The following is a 15149-nucleotide window of genomic DNA, read 5'->3' on the forward strand; positions in this document are numbered from 1 at the left end:
CTCGCCCGGCGCCACGGGCCAGCGCGGCGGAGGATGAGTTTCAAAAACCCAGTTGCGTCGCCTAGTTCCGCCGACCGGAACCCGCGCTTAATGCGTCGGGTTAAGGAAATAAAGACCAAACCGCTCAGCAATGTATCTTATTTATCTTCGTTTTTTCCCTAGCACGCCCATCACGACCGTGATGCCCCCCTTTCGGTTGCCAAGAGAGCGGCCGAAGCAGAGAGCGGCACGGCCTGGGCACGGCCCCGCCTATACAACGCGGCGAATTTCGGCCGGCAGAAAATAACACTCGAGGCCGCCCAGTGCTCGTCCGGCCGGGTCGCTACTTTGATGCACGGCCGGGGGGAGTTTTTTAGACGCCGAGGCCCGAGGCGGGGCGGGCGGCACGGACCGGCGCGGACCGGCACGGACGCCAAGAGCTAATGGGCCGAAAGCGGCCGAAAGCGGCCGAAGGGCAGTGGGTCGGCTGCCCGGGCGATCAGCCATTCAGCCCGTGAGACTGTGAGACTGCGAGGCCGCGAGAGCAATCAGCCCGTCATCGGGCCGATCGGAAACGGTGGCCGCACGGCCGGAAGTCCGGAGGCAACGCGGCGGCGGTACGGCCCTGCGCGCGACAGTTTCCGGGACAAACCAAGTGACAACAAAGTCACATTTTCTTTTCGGGCGGCTTCCCCTCCCTAAAATGGGCGCCGTTTAGAGCCGGAAGAGGCGACAGCGCGTCACGAACAGAGCCACTCCTCCGGCCGCAGGGCGGCTGGGGGAGGCGGTCTAGGTAGACCTCAGCGACAACCCCATCCCGCGCCCCGCCCCGCCCCGCCCCGACACACCGCGCAAATGCGAAAGCCACTGCCGGGGAGGCTGTTGGAGCCACTCCAGAAACATGTCGGAAGTTCGAGGATCAGTCGAGAGAACTGGAGTAGTGGATTGGGGCGTGGGGGTGGGGTGGGGCGCTGCCTGGCGTTGCCGACGGTGACACAATGTAGGGCACCGCGGCGCGGGGCTCTCTGGATTCAAAGGCGCTTACGGTGTAATGCACACGGCATTACACTCAGCCTGGTCCCGCCTGATCCGCCAGCCTGATCCACCAGCCGCCACTGCGCCACTGTATACCTGTCCTACTCCCTGCGCCTGCTATCGCAAAAAAAAAAAAACAGACACGCTGACGTTGGGGCCTGCTGCCTCCGAAAGCGAGGAGCCAGGTGAGGCACCTGCCAATGATGAGGCGTCCAAGCCGAGACTGATGACTGATTCCGAGCTCGGCCCCGGCGGGGCCCTGGCCGGGGAGGGCAGAGCGGAGCGCGGAGGTGGGATGAAACGATGGACCAGTGTCCTTGGCAAATATTGGCGCAATCTGACGACCCAGTCCCTCTCTCTTTTGGTCCGTTTATTTTTCCACTCGGCATCATTTTCATCCCGCTCTCTCTGTAGTGTTACTTTTGGTTCAGTTCACCGAAAAAAAATGTCATGAACTTAAATTTGTGGAGGGCGGTTTCTGTGAGTATAGGTAAAAAGTAATTTCGTTTTGTTTTTTTTTCGTTGCAGGGTGGTGAATGTGACAAAGAAGATTTCGCATAAAAAGGTGAGAAACGACAAGAATGGTTTTATTCGATAATGTTGCAAGGTTGCTGCAAGCTAGTACTCGTACGCGCGGCGACGGCCCTCCGACTGGGGCTCGGCGTACTGGTTCCGGCTCCAACTCCGACTCCGGTTCCTTGGCGTGGACTGCTGACCGTCCGAGGAGCCCCTGGTCGAGGTCTGGGGCCTCCTGCGTACGGCGTTCGAGGCCGTGCCTGAGGCCGTCTTGTTTGTCCCAGTCGCGGCCCCGTTGGCAGCCCTTCTCGGGCCCGTCCTGGAGGTCGTCCTCGCGTCCGCCGCCCCGCTGGAGGCCCTGGCCGTGTTGGCCAGGTGCTCGAGGCGCGCCGAGATCTCCTCGGCCCGACGCGCCAGGCGGTACAGCAGCTCGGCCAGCATGCGGCCCTCCTCCTCGTCCTGGTGCGGAGGCCGTGTTCGCTGTTGTTGTTGTTTCGCCGGAGGCTTCTTCCTCTGTTGTTGTTGTTGTTGATGTTGCTGGGTGTTTGAGGCCGACGAAACCTTGACCTTGATCTTGATGTTGTTGTTGCTGCTGCTGCTGACCGGCATGTCGACGCGGTGCGCGGCGATGTTCTCCCACGCCTTGCGCAGCTCCTGCTCGACGGATGCAGCCCTGGGGCGGCCGCTGCCACTCCGCGAGGAGGTTGATCTTGGTGGCGGCGAGGGCGAGGACGGGGGTGGGGGTGGCGACGGCGGCGGTGCCTCCGGGGCGCGATGCTCGATGCGACGGGGGTTCCTCAGCACGGACGGGTTGTCGTGGTGGTCGTCGCGCGCGGCGGCGGCGAAGGCGGCGTCCGGGGCCGGGGCGGCGATGACGTCCTCCGGGAGGTACGGCGGCAGCAGGATGCCGGTCCTCGTCACGTGGCGCTCCGGCTCCACGGAGAAGGGGCTCCAGCCCTGGGGCGCGGCGGGACGGGCGGCGGGGCGGGCGGCGGGGACGGCCATTTGGAATGCAGGCCCGTCATCGGTATCCACGGGCAGGTGCGGTCTGCCGGCAATGCCGCCCCACGCGGTCGACGCGGTCCTGGCCGGGGCGGGCGCGGGCGGGCGGGTGGCGAACAGCTTGGGCGGGCGGGGGCGCGGGAGGCGGGCGGGCCGCACCAAGCCGGAGTGCTCGTCCCCCCACAGGGCGCGCCTCCGGGCCCGACCGGCCCGAGCATCCCGAGCAGCCCCCGGCAGCGCCGGCAGCGTGGCGGCGGGCTTGTGGTCGTCCGGTCTGGAATGGCTGCAGGCATGCCAACACAATCACGATGACGAATGAGCAGTCAGGGAGCAATGAGAAACCGTGCGGCCGCGCCGGCCTGGGATGTCGAGCCGCGCTAGTCTACCCTTCGGCGGGCACAGTCAGGCCGCCAACTATTGCTAACAGGGCTGCTATGGCGTCGCTCGACCAGAGTGACCGTGCGGCGCGGCGAAGCGGGGCGGGGCTGTCCGCGGTCGGGCCAAAGTGGTTCCATTCTTGTCCGCCGGCATGGCAGCGGTCTCGGTCGGGCGAGGCGTGCAGTGGTGCGGCCCGCACGGCGCGGCGCGGGTCACGACGGCTCTACATTTGTATTACTGCTCGCCGTCCGCTTGCCCGTCCGAGCCACATGTCCCATGCAGCGAAGGGGCGGACAGAAACGGGGGGAGGGGAAGGCCCCTTTATGGGGAGTTTGAATGCTGCCGCGGGGCCGGCCGGCCCGGCTCAAGTTCTAGTTCTGGTGGCGCGCTGCGACGCTGCGTTGTGGGTCTCCGGGCGCTCTGCCTCCGGCACCCGTACGAGCGGCACGGCCGGGCACGGCGGTGTGCCCCAACCCAACCCAAGGCCCGAGGCGTGGCCGTGGCGTGGCCCAGCGCGCGGCCGCGGGGTCCCGCTAGCCCACCAGCCCGCGCCGCCCGCGCCGCCGTCATGGAAGCCACTTCAAAGGGCGGACGGCACGGCCAGACGACGCGCAACTCCCCCACCCCAGCCGAGTCAGCCCTCGCACCCACACCAACCCACACATTCGCATACGGCCTGACGCCGCGGACGCCGCGGACGCCGTGCCCGAGCGGCCTGCCGCGGCCGCGGTCGCTGCGGGACCGCACTGGCGGGGCTACACTCCCCTATTCATTGCCCTAACCTAAACTTGAAGGATTTTTATGCCAAGAGCATACTTCTTGAGCCCAAGATCGTTTCTTGCGAACAAGAGCATTTATTACGCCCAAGAGCTGAGAAACTTTTAAAATCCAACCTCGCGGACAGCGCTCACCTGCCGCAATGGTGCGTCGCGGTGTCCCTGCGGCAGCGCAGCAGGCCGGGGATCTCGTCGGCGCGATGCGCCGCCAACAGACTGTCGTCGTCGTCGAGGTGGTTGCCGACGACATCGTCGTCTCCAGCGAAATCCCCGTGAAGCCAGTCCGACTCGCAGGGCTGCGCCTCCCGCGCCGTCCTGGCGGCCAGGACCAGGGCCAGGTTGGCGGCGAGCAGCAGCACTGCCACCAGCGGCACCGCGCGCGCCACCGCCATCCTGCACAACAACAACGTCAACGACTCGCGAGAAAAACAAAAGCACGCGCCGCTTCGCCGGCTCTGGAATAATCAATTATTCGTGTCGCGGGATTGAGCACTCACGACGCACGACGCGCGACACGACGCCGCACCGTCTCATGTGCAATGCCATTTGCTCACCTACTCTCGTATGATAACTCACCTGTCACCTGTTCGCGGCAGCGCGGGCGCCGCCGTGCTGTGCCGTCAATCACTCGCAATGCATATGCAGAGGCGGGGCGGGGCGAGGCGGGGCGAGGCGGGGTGGCCAAGTTGGCGTCCGGCGGAGGATGGATGCACGGCAGTGGAGGCGGGCTCTCTCCCCTTCCTCCGAGTTGCCGCAAACTTTCCTATCAGGACGGGCTGGCCTGCCTACCGCCACGTGTGGACACAGCGCGACGGCCCAGCGGGGGCAGCGGGGCGGCGGGGGCCTGGTGCAGGGCCAGGGGCGAGGGCAGGGGCAGGGGCAATCTCTGCCTGCCTGCCGGCCTGCCCGCCGGACGGCGTGGGACCCTGATGAGCCTCGGAGGGGCTCAGCCCTCAGCCAGGCAGCCTGCCAGCCCCGGGACGCGGACGGGGACTGCAGGGAACGGACGGGGCTCTCCGGCAGGCTTTCCGACTTGGGGCCGCCGAAAACTTGAAGACTCTCTGCGGCGCTCTGAGGCGCTCTGCGGCGGGGACGCGGGGGCGGCGTGGTGGTGCAGGGCGTCGCGGTGCTGGAAGACTACTGCGGCACCTTCTGGCGGCCTGGCTGGCGGCCTGGCTGGCGGCGGCTGGACCATGTGTCGGTGCAAGCATCTTTATTGTGTCGCGGCCGCGTTTTCCGGCAGTGCTTGCAGCTTGCCCCGCCCCGCCCGAACCGCTGCAGATGGCCGGGCGAGATGGGCGGTGCGATACTGTCTGCCTGGTCATAAAGGACAGGAGTGACATGAAAGAAGTTCTGGTCGGGGATTCGCGGGGACTCGGAGACCCATCCACTATTCATCGCGCCCAGCCATGCATGTTTCATGGCGCGCGCTCGCGTGCTTGTGTGTCCGGGTGGCCAATCGAACTCACATGGACACCAATTCGAGGCCAATTTTCGAGTCGCGCAGGAAGTGATCGAAAAATTCAAAGCTCAATACCAGTTCTAAAAAAAATGAAATTATTTGGAAACTTTTGCTGCACGTGTGGACTTTTTTGCATGCCTGCGTCTGTGCGTGCGTGGCGTGAGTGCCCGTGCGTGTGTGTGTGTCACGGCTTGCAGTCCCGGCGCTGCTTCGCAGGGGGCGACTGAATGATTCAGCAGATGAGGGCGTGGCGTGGCCTGTCGGGGGCGCGGAGGCCCGGCGGAGGCGCGGAGTTCTCGCCGGCGATTCTTTCTCGGAGAGCAGACGCCAACAGCAGAGTGATCGGCACATTCTGTTCATTCTGTCCATTCTGCCCATTCTGCCAGCCCGCCGGCACATTCGCTGGGCCCAGCGTCGCTGCGTGGGTGCGGATCGCGCTCCGGCAAATTGAGCCCCGGTCCAGTCAGTCGGTCCTGACAGTGATGACGCTGGATGAAGCCTGGCCTGCCCTGCCCTGCCCCGGCGCTGGCAGGCTCATTACACCGCAACGGGCTGCTGAGCGTGAAATCCAGTGCCCCGCGCCGAAGAACACCCGAACGGTGGACGGGCACGGCGGCGTCGTGGCCTCGGGGTACGCTGCGCCTCTGATTTATGTCTCAGAATGCAACGGCCCCGCCAGCCGCGCCAGCCGCGCAAAGGGAGAAGAGCAGCGAATGGTCGCGCCGAGCCTGACCTACAAACGCGTCGCACGACGACTCCGGTCGGCAGACACCGCCGGGTCAGCCTGTCCACCGGGAGGTACGCTTGCCTTGGCACCACAAACCCCAGGCAGGGCACCCCGAGGTACCCCACAGCACGTCAGGGCCCCCCAGAGCACCGCCGGCTGCATAAGCCCCGCGTGGACGCAGGCGAATAGCGCAAACCTGCAAACTAAAGTAATAGAAAAAAAAACCTTGCCAACGGCATTTCAAGAAGGCGGCGGCATCGCAGCATCGCTGCATCGCGATATGCAAACCCGAGCGCGCAGGCATGACGGCTGAACACTCACCAGTGAACAGACAACATGAATAGCAATGAATATTATGAATACCAAGAAGAACACAGTCAAACACCAATACACAATTTTTTCAAACACTGGCTATAGCAATAGCAAAGAGAGCAACTTGTGTTATTATTGGAACATCAGTTTGTGGGCGGGCAGCCTTTGCTGCAAAGTTTGGTCAAAACTGTGACAAATGTGTAGAGAGTGAATGCCCCTAAGGGAAGGCCGGGCAATGCGGCCATTCATCGAGGCATACGCACACCACGCCACGGTGCGCCTGGCTACCTGGCCGCCGACCCAGCCCCAGGAACGTTCAACTCAAACTTCCCCTGTATATTACGACTAACGGCGCAGACCTACTTTGCCCTCCTCGCCGGGTGTTCCTCCCGCGTCAGCGGCACGCTGGCGTGGGTCGCGGCCTCCCCGGTGGCCACACCACGTGGATGATGTCCAGGGCGGCGCCCAGGTGGGGCGGGCCGCGGCGAGCGATCGGGCCCCAAGAGATACACTCGGGCGCATCTTTCTCCCTTTCAGCTACAGGTTCGCTCCTTGGGAGCGTCGTCAGCACTGGGAGCTTCGCTCACACAGGGAGGTCCGCAAATGCGGGAAGGTAGGGTATACGGGCTGGGTGGTCGAACCTCGAACCACAGCACCATGCAAGCGGGGGGCAAAGTTGGTAAAGCCTGGTGGAAGGGCGGGGCCTGGCGGGGCCAGGCGGGGCTGGGGGCTTGCAAAAGAGAGACCCTGAGTGGGGACCGAGGCAGCCGAGCGACCCTTCAAGTGTGGGTGCGGCCGGGCCCGACCGCGGAAGAGAAAACTATCGACAAAGGATTGATCGCGGCATGGCGGTGCCGCTGCTCCGCTCCGCTGCTCCGCTCCGCTACCTGATCTGCGTCATTAAAACTTGGAAATCGCTTGGCTTCCCTTCGCGACGCCCCGCTTGGCTGCATTATTGATTGCGAAAAGAAGGTCAGCCGGTGAGAGAAGCCGCAGCCGCAGCCGAGACACACCGCGGATGCAGTTCGGACGACAAGGCTGACTGCCGCGCCAGCAGAGCGCCCGCGAAGGACGGCATAGGCAACCCGCCGAGGAGCAGTGGCACCGTGCTGCCTACCACGCAGGCGCTCTCGGCCGCCAGGCCCGCCAGGCCCCAGACCCCGGGGAGGACAATACGAAACACTATCTTCTGCCTGGAGGGGTTCAATCTGGGCGAGAGGGGAAGAAGAGAATGCTCCACTGGTGCGAGTGACTGCAACCGCAAAGTGGTTGTTCCCTGAAGCTTTCTTCTCTATCTCTTGGCGTGACCGGGGCCCGGCCCTGGGGGGAGTGCTGCGCAGTGCTGGCAGTGCCGCGCCGCCCTGTGTCTGTTGAGCTGTGTAGCCCACTTCCGGAGGACGATCGCCCCGCTCCGACGGAAAGAACCCACATGGCGATGGAGAGCTGCTAAACGACCATACCAGGCCGCCTATCTCGTGGCCCTGCCGTCCGCTGGCCGTCCGCTCGCCGTCCGCTCGCCGACCGCTCGCCCGCGGCGGAAATAAACCGCCCCTTTTCAGGGCTGTACACGTTTTCACGCATGCGTGCATACGGGCCGTCGCGACGGTGGACGGCGGCGGGACGGCGGTGGGACGGCGGCGTGGTCCCCGGGGAACACAGGCTACGGGATTGAGGCCGCAAGGCAGCACGTCACAGGCGGGGTTATTTTCTCGTCACGGCAGGGCGGCGGCCCGCCCTGTCGGACGGCGAGGGGTGGGACGGGGCGCGCACCTGTGTGCAGGTGTCGAGGAAATTCATTAATCATTCACCTGACCGGGTGGGGACGCGGACGTGGTCGGGCTGGCCGGCGCATGGTGGGGCATGGCCTGGTGGTGCTGAGGCACCCTGGTAGCGCGAGAACCCGCGCTGGGTCAGCCCTCAGGGCACTGCTGCCCCGCTATACCAAAGAGAGCGCCGAGTAGCGTAGGGAGTGGCCCGGGCCCGCGCGGCCCGGTCTCCAGTGACCCGTGCAGCCCGCGCCTTTGCCCCACACTGCACCAGCCCTTCCTCCTAGAGGACCGGCCGCGACGCGCAGGGTAACGTGTTGTCTGTTCATTCCCAGCCACCCCCAGATCGCGTGGGCGGCATGCACGCTAGGCCAGGCCGCCAGGCCGAGACCAGGCCAAGTTCCTCCCGCGCAGACGGCCCGGCCGCTTAATATCCGGCGCATTGTACACGGCCTCCACCATAGGGTGCCACGTCGCCGCGGCACGTCGACCCCGCGGCCTCCACGACGACTGCCACGGCCTCGGCTTGTCGGCGCGCGAAGATGGCGCCATGGATATGGAGAAAAATGAAAGGCTGTTGAGATGGGAGCACGCCGCCGACCGAGGCCGACGCACATGACGCGCGCGGCCTCGCGGATGGCCTCGCGCACGGCCCTGGCCGCGCGGTGCCACAGTTGGCGCAGTTGGCGCAGTTGAAGGCGATGAAGCCCTTCTGCTTGCACCCCAACAATTTTTTTTTCTGCGAGTAAATAATGGAATTTCTTATCCCCACGCCCAGATTGGGGCTTTACTATTTTATAGCCGTGACGTGGCCAAGAGGCCAAGGGGCCGCCCAGAGCGCTCCCAGCCGCCGGCAGAGGCCGAGGAAGAGGCTGGAGGCAGCGCCCCTAACTTTTCCAAATTCCAGCTTTAATGCTCATCTCGTAAACGGCGGGAGTCACGCTGCCGAAGCGCGCTCGGGGCTTTAAGTGTCTTTAGTTAAATCTCGTGTTTTAAGGCATTCGAGAGTGTGAAGCCGACAAGCCGGCTCGTCGCCGGGCGGAGGCAGCAGAGGTCGCGCTGCTGACGTCATCGGCGTGGCCTCGCGGACGGCGCAAACACGGTGGAGGAGAGGCCGTGTGTGGCTGCGTTGTCTCGGTGCAGCACGACACGGCCGATAGCCGGGCACCGCAAGGCACGCCACTGCAAGGCACGCCACTGCAGGGCACGCCACCGCAGGGTACGGCCAGGCCGGGCGACTCACGCCGCGACTCGATTTGCCGGATAAATAAATCGTCAGGCTGCGGAACGGCTGGGCTTGGAAAAGGGGGAGGGGGCATTCACGAGTAATTTATCGCCAACCGGGTCTGTTCTCCTTGTCCTCGGCATTTGTGTCGTTCTGATACCCTTTTTTCGCCTCGGCGTGGCGGGGCGGGGCGTGGGTGGCGGGCCGGTCTGCTTTATGGACATCATAACTCGGCGCCCCAGTCGTCGGCGCGGGTTGACACGGCGGGGAGCTGGCCGTGAGCTGGCTGCGCTGCCGTAGCTTGCAGGCCGGGCTGGCTGGAGGCTGGCTGGAGGCTGGCTGGAGGCTGGCGAAAGTGCCCCAGACCTGGCCTGCTTAAGGCCCAATCCGACAACGGCGGGCCATAGTTACGGCTTCCGCCGTTCGTTACGGTCCCGTCTCGCAGCACGCCACTAGTGGTGGTGGCGGTGGCGGCGGCGACCACGACGACGACGGCATGGTGGTGCAGGCGGAAGAATAAAAACAACCCTCGTCGAAAATTGCTTCGAGAGAACCGATTTTTCTGGGCTCTTCCGCTTTCACGCTATTTATTGACGCGAAACTCTGCTTTCCGTAGACTTAAATTATTATTTTTTTAGAATCCCATCAGAGCCGGCCACTGCAGACAAACAAGTTCCTGTCCTGCCATCCGGCTCCGTGATCGGCTATCAAACACAGAACGGCGCAGTCCAAAAACATAAAATAAAAAAAAAATGCCGCGCTGCTTTCAGCAAGCCGGCCACTCGCAGAAAAAAACGCCCGAACAACTGAACTCGTCGCAATAATCAGTTGCGAAAACAGATTGGCACGGCGGCAATCGTCAAGGATTCACCGGCGTGCTTTTTACAAACCTAGCAGAAATTCTCTAGGTCGGCAAAGCAGACGGTCCAATGACTAACCGAGTGACTGGCCTTTTACTTTTTTGCGTTCCACCCACAAAGAAACTTGTGTGTCGCGGCGGACTTTGTGATACCCGTTGGCGGCGGCGCCCCCACGGCCGTTTCGTAGTCTCGCAGTCCTGCATTCACTCGGCCCCGCAGTCCCACTGTGTCTCCGTCCCGCAGTCCCACTGTGTCTCCCAGTGCCGCCGTGCCGCCCGCTGCACCGGCCACAGCATTCCGCAGCATTCCGCAGCGACCGCGCCGGCGTGGGAATAGAGTCAACCCAGGAGCAACCCCTTCCCCCTCCGCGCTCCCTCACTCCCGCCGTAACGTATACCTTTTTGCGACGTCCCCGAAAGCACTTGCCCGCCCCGTGGACAGCTCTTGTCACTGCACCGGGACTCCCCTCCCCTCCCGTCTCTTTGTCCGCCCAACGGTGGAGATGCAAGTCACGGGGACACCGTCGTCGTCGTCGTCGTTGCGCACATCGCGAAATGATTTACGACCATTTTCCTGTATATCTTTCGCGACTCGCGTTACTTTTTCTTCTTTTCATTCCTGGCGCTTTTTAATAAACGACGCGCTATGCGCGCGTCTGTCCGTCAGCGCAAAATAGCACCTCAAAATAAGAACCTCGCTCGCGGAGTGCCTTTTTCGCAGCTCTGTCCATCGGCCGCCCATGCTGCTCCGTGCCGCGGCGCTGTCAGGCGCGGGATGAAGACTTGTGGGACATTCTTACGTATGGAGCACCCCGGGCCGGGGGTGTGGGGAGGCCGGAAGGGGGATGGGGGTTGCAAATGGGCGGGACCGTGGGGTGAGACAGTGGGGCGGCACGGTGAGGGAGAAAGTTGGGGTGGCGGTTAGTGGAGGCTGAGGGGGTGGGGGGAGCAGGTCGCGCGCACAGTGCAGGGCGCACAGGACCGCCGAGGGGGACACCAATTACAATGCCAACTCGCCACGCAAAATGCTGCCATATCTCTCCTCGGTGCGTCGGCCCAGTCCCACTGCATCTGGCCTACTTCCAGGCCGTCCAGGCAGTCCAGGCCGCCCAGGCCCCCTCTCCCCGTCCCCGCAGCCACTACTACACTGTGCAAGGGGGCCGCGACTGCGGCGGCAGAGTTTAAAACATAAAATAGAAGCACGCCATAACGGCTTTCTCATGCCGGCCATAATTCCGGCTCCACTTTGGGGCAATCTTTCCCGGCGGCTGGCTGCCTGGCTGGCTGCCTGGCTGGCTGGCCCGGCGGGTGCAGTGCGAGTGTCGGCCGAGATGGAGGGATTTCATTATCTCGGGCCATCTATCTGATTGGCTGGCCGGGCTGGCCGGGCTGGCAGCACCAATCTCCGAGGAGACCTGCGAGGAGCAGCGCGGCGAGGCTGGCAGGGACTCATCCGGGCCGCGGGCCGCGCCCAGGGCGGGGCGGTGACGCCAAGGCGAAGCCCAGGCGAAGCCCAGGCGAAGCCCAGGGGCCACCCGGCTGGAATAACAAAACGAGTCCTTCTGCCGGCGACCCCTCCCCTCCCTTCCCCTCCCGCGAGCCCCCGCGACCTTGGCGTCGCCGCGTTAATGGCGCGTGTAACGGCCCGCCTGATGCGGCGCAGGACGATGCAGGATGCAGCGAGGACGGCGCACAGCAGCACCACGACGACAAGCGCGATGCAGGCCGAGCAGGCCGGCCGAGTGGACAAAGGTCAGCGGCGTGCGGTTGTTTGCGAGGCCGCGGCCCGTCTGCCTGCCGGCCCTGGGCGAGGCCTTGGGGGAGGCCTTGGGTGACCTTGGGCGACCCTGCAGCCCGGAGCAGCGCCCCGCCGGACCGGCCGGCCGGGCTCCCCCGAGCCCCGGGACGGACCCTCGTCAAAGTGACCGCACACAGTGTAACCGCACTCCAGCACATCCAGTCAACGCAGACGAGACTTTAACAGCGGCCGCTCGGGCACGCGTCGCCACAGTAAAAGACAGACGGCCGCCATAACCAGACCCTGTCCGACGCCCCGTCCACCGGAGCGCCTGCGCGGTAGGCAACGTGGAGGCAGCCCTGCGCACCGGGCAGGCCTGCCTCACAGGCGGCGAAGGGTGGCGCAGGCCGCAGCCGGCGTGTGTTTGTGTGCTTGTAAGCGCACGCGTCTGTGTGCGTGCGTGCTTTTCACGCGCGTGTGAGTGCCAGTGCGCCCTCCCTTACATGCACGGCGGCCTGCCCACACCTGGTGCACTCCACCGGGATAGGCGCCGTGTATGCACCCCAATAATTGTGTCTACAGTTTCCGCCTCAACGGCCGGGCTGGGCTGGCCGGGCTCGCCTCGGGGTGGCTCACCGCAGGTTGTTAGTTTGCACACACACACACACACACACACACACACACACACAGACAGAGGATGCCCCAGGTGGAAGGCTCGCAGGGAGCTGGCCTTGCACTCTGGCCCGGCCCTCCTCGCCCTGCTCCCATTGGCCAGCGCGCGCGGCTCGGCGGGTAGCGAGTGCGTTTGCGCCGAGTTTAATTACCGCGGCCCTCCACTGCCAGTGCGTTTGCAGTGCACTGCGCCCCAATGAGGGCGGTAATGAGCGTCGGTTTGCGAATGGAATACTCGTTACTCAGTTACACAGTTACACACGCCTCTCACCGCGTCCACTTTGGCAAACTCCGTTTAATTCCTCGCGTAACCCCAGCGCACAGCGCCGAGTGGAGCGGGGCGGCGAGCTAGCCTGCCGAGTGGCGCGCGTCTCTGGCAGCGCCGCGTTTTTGACTCCGCTTATGCTTGTTTGTGTTTCACCGAGAAGTGGACAGGAGAGCATCCGGCATCTCGCTGCTCCACTTTCGCGTGCTTTACGCTATACGAGCCTCCATGCAGCTCAGCATCGCTCATTTAAGGGCGTCCTCGACTCAGCGGCATTCAAAGTTCGTCGGAACGGACCCACCCGGCCTCCAAAAGTGTGCGGTAAAACTTGTCGCACCTCTTGCCTGCGCTCGGGCCTGCACCAGCAGGAATAGGAAGGACGTACAGTGGGTGCACCGCGCGGCTCCACGCGGGAGCCACCCTGCTTCAGGGCTGCAATAGCCCTGGCATGCGCGGCCCGCGGGCCATACAGTATTGAGTGCTTCCTATTCGCGACCCTCTGTCCGTCTGTCTGTCTGCCTGTGTCTCTCCGTCTAGCCGATGCTGTCCGTTCGCCCCGCTGCGAGGGCGTGCCTGGGCGCCTGGGCGCCTCGAAGGTGGCGTACTTGATGACATCGTTAGCTCTCTCGCTCCGGCGCGCTGATCTCCGGAACGCTCGCACGGCCCTCGACGCCGCGCCTCGCCTCGCCTCGCTGCGCACGTGTGGGGCCCGCTGCCGCTGCTGGCGCCACTGCCGCTACGCCCCGCGATACGGCAGTACGGCAGTGTCGCCCCAGATCGCGACCGAAGGGCCTCCCTGTCTCCCCTCGCGGGGCCTCGCGGACCCGGGGCACGGGGCCTGCCCCGGGCACGGCGGGGCGAAGCGAGGCGGTCTTCGTCCCCCCTCCACCTCCCCTCCCGGTGTCGTTTCCGGGCCCCTATTTGCAGCCTGCACCCCTAATGCCCCACACTCGCCCGCACCGCCAGCGTGCCTCGGCGCCATCCACGCCCTCCACCGTGTAGCGCGCCGACGCGACCGCCACCGCGACCCAACGGTCACAAATATTTAATCCAACGATTACAGTAAGACCGTGTCATTTCCACTACACTTTACACTCGCGATTCGACTCTTGCGTCGCAGTGTACCAGCAACGAGCGAAGGACGCCCTCGTCCTCCCCTCCGCGGCTCCTTCCTTCCTGATATTCGAGTTGTTGTTTCCACCGGGGTGTTCTCCAAACAGCATTTTGTCTTTGCGCCGTGCTGCGCCGCCCCGCCCCGCCCCGCCCCGCCCCGCCCCGCCCCCCCCGCCCCGCCCCACCCCACCCCGCCCCGCCCCGCCCCGCCTCAGCCCGCCCCCCGCCGGCGAACGGAAATATTGGTAGCTGCGGCCCCTCGCTGCGCTCGCTGCTCGCAGATGGCATTCGCCAGCGTTCGCAGCGTTCGCAGCGTTCGCCGCGTTCGCCAGCATTGGCTGGCCGAATTGGCGGGATGTTGCTCTCCCTCCGCAGCCACCGCGCCCTTCTTCACTTTGATAAGTTTCCCGCCCGAAGCCATCTCGTGGCGCGGCGGCGAACCTTATGCGGAACGCGTGCAGAGGGGGAAGGGGGGGAGGGGGGGGCATAAACGGACACGGAGGAGGACCGAGGAATATCATCCCGGCGACGCGTTTAGAGGGGAATTGGGCGCAATGCGTCGCGGACGTGTCGGGACGGAGCCCCGAGCCCCGCAACGCCCCGCCACGCCCCGCCACGCCACGCCCCGCCACGCCACGCCACGCCCCTCCACGCCCCACCCCGCCGCGAGTGACGCTCGGTCGTCGGGGTCGCCAGAGCGTCGGCAGGGCGTCGGCGGGGCGGGGCCGCGGCGCCGCCGGCTAGCGGGGTCGGCCATCTATCGGCATCTGTGGTGCCGCTGCTGCTAGTGCTGCTGCAGCCCGTTCAAACTTTGTCCGCCCTGCCGCCGGGACACAGAGCAGCACTCAGCACTGCAACAAGCAGCCAGCGGCAGCGTGCCGCGCCGTGGCCAGTGCCGCGTGTTCCAGTTCGCCCGTGCCCCTCGACGACGACGTCACGATGACGTCACGAGGAGCACGTTGCGGTGCGGTATCATGATCCCCTACAAGGGAGCGCCGTGGTGTGCAGCCGCAGGAAGTGACGGGTCCGACCGTCCCGTCCATCCACCGCGCGAGGGTTCAAGGGGCTGAACCCCGGCCCGCTCCGGCCACCCCGGCCTCCGCCAGGATTGCCAGGTACTTCCGGTGGCGGCGACCCTCGCTCGCTTGGCTGCGGGGGCTGCGGGGGCGGTGGGGGCGGGCATGAGGGACGACACTTCTGACGCTACTCTTTTCGGGGCGGGCCTTCCCCCGCCTCCCCCGCGCCCCTTTCGCTCCTCGCTGTCTCCGGGGGGCCGTCCGGGGGCCGTCCGGGCCACGGATTGGGAATAAAGTTCGCTCTCTCT

General features: G+C 65.0%; 1 protein-coding gene across 1 annotated transcript; it reads right to left on the bottom strand.

The window, feature by feature from the left end:
* Positions 1-1632: 1632 nt before the first annotated feature.
* Positions 1633-2139, bottom strand: LOC117641161 (ras-interacting protein RIP3-like). Its single transcript, XM_034378298.1, has one exon. It carries the CDS (start codon positions 2137-2139, stop codon positions 1633-1635), a length of 507 nt encoding a protein of 168 aa, XP_034234189.1.
* Between the last annotated feature and the right edge of the window lie 13010 nt (positions 2140-15149).

The sequence above is a fragment of the Thrips palmi genome, unplaced genomic scaffold (assembly GCF_012932325.1).
Source record: "Thrips palmi isolate BJ-2018 unplaced genomic scaffold, TpBJ-2018v1 HiC_scaffold_15, whole genome shotgun sequence".
Lineage (NCBI taxonomy): Eukaryota > Metazoa > Arthropoda > Insecta > Thysanoptera > Thripidae > Thrips > Thrips palmi.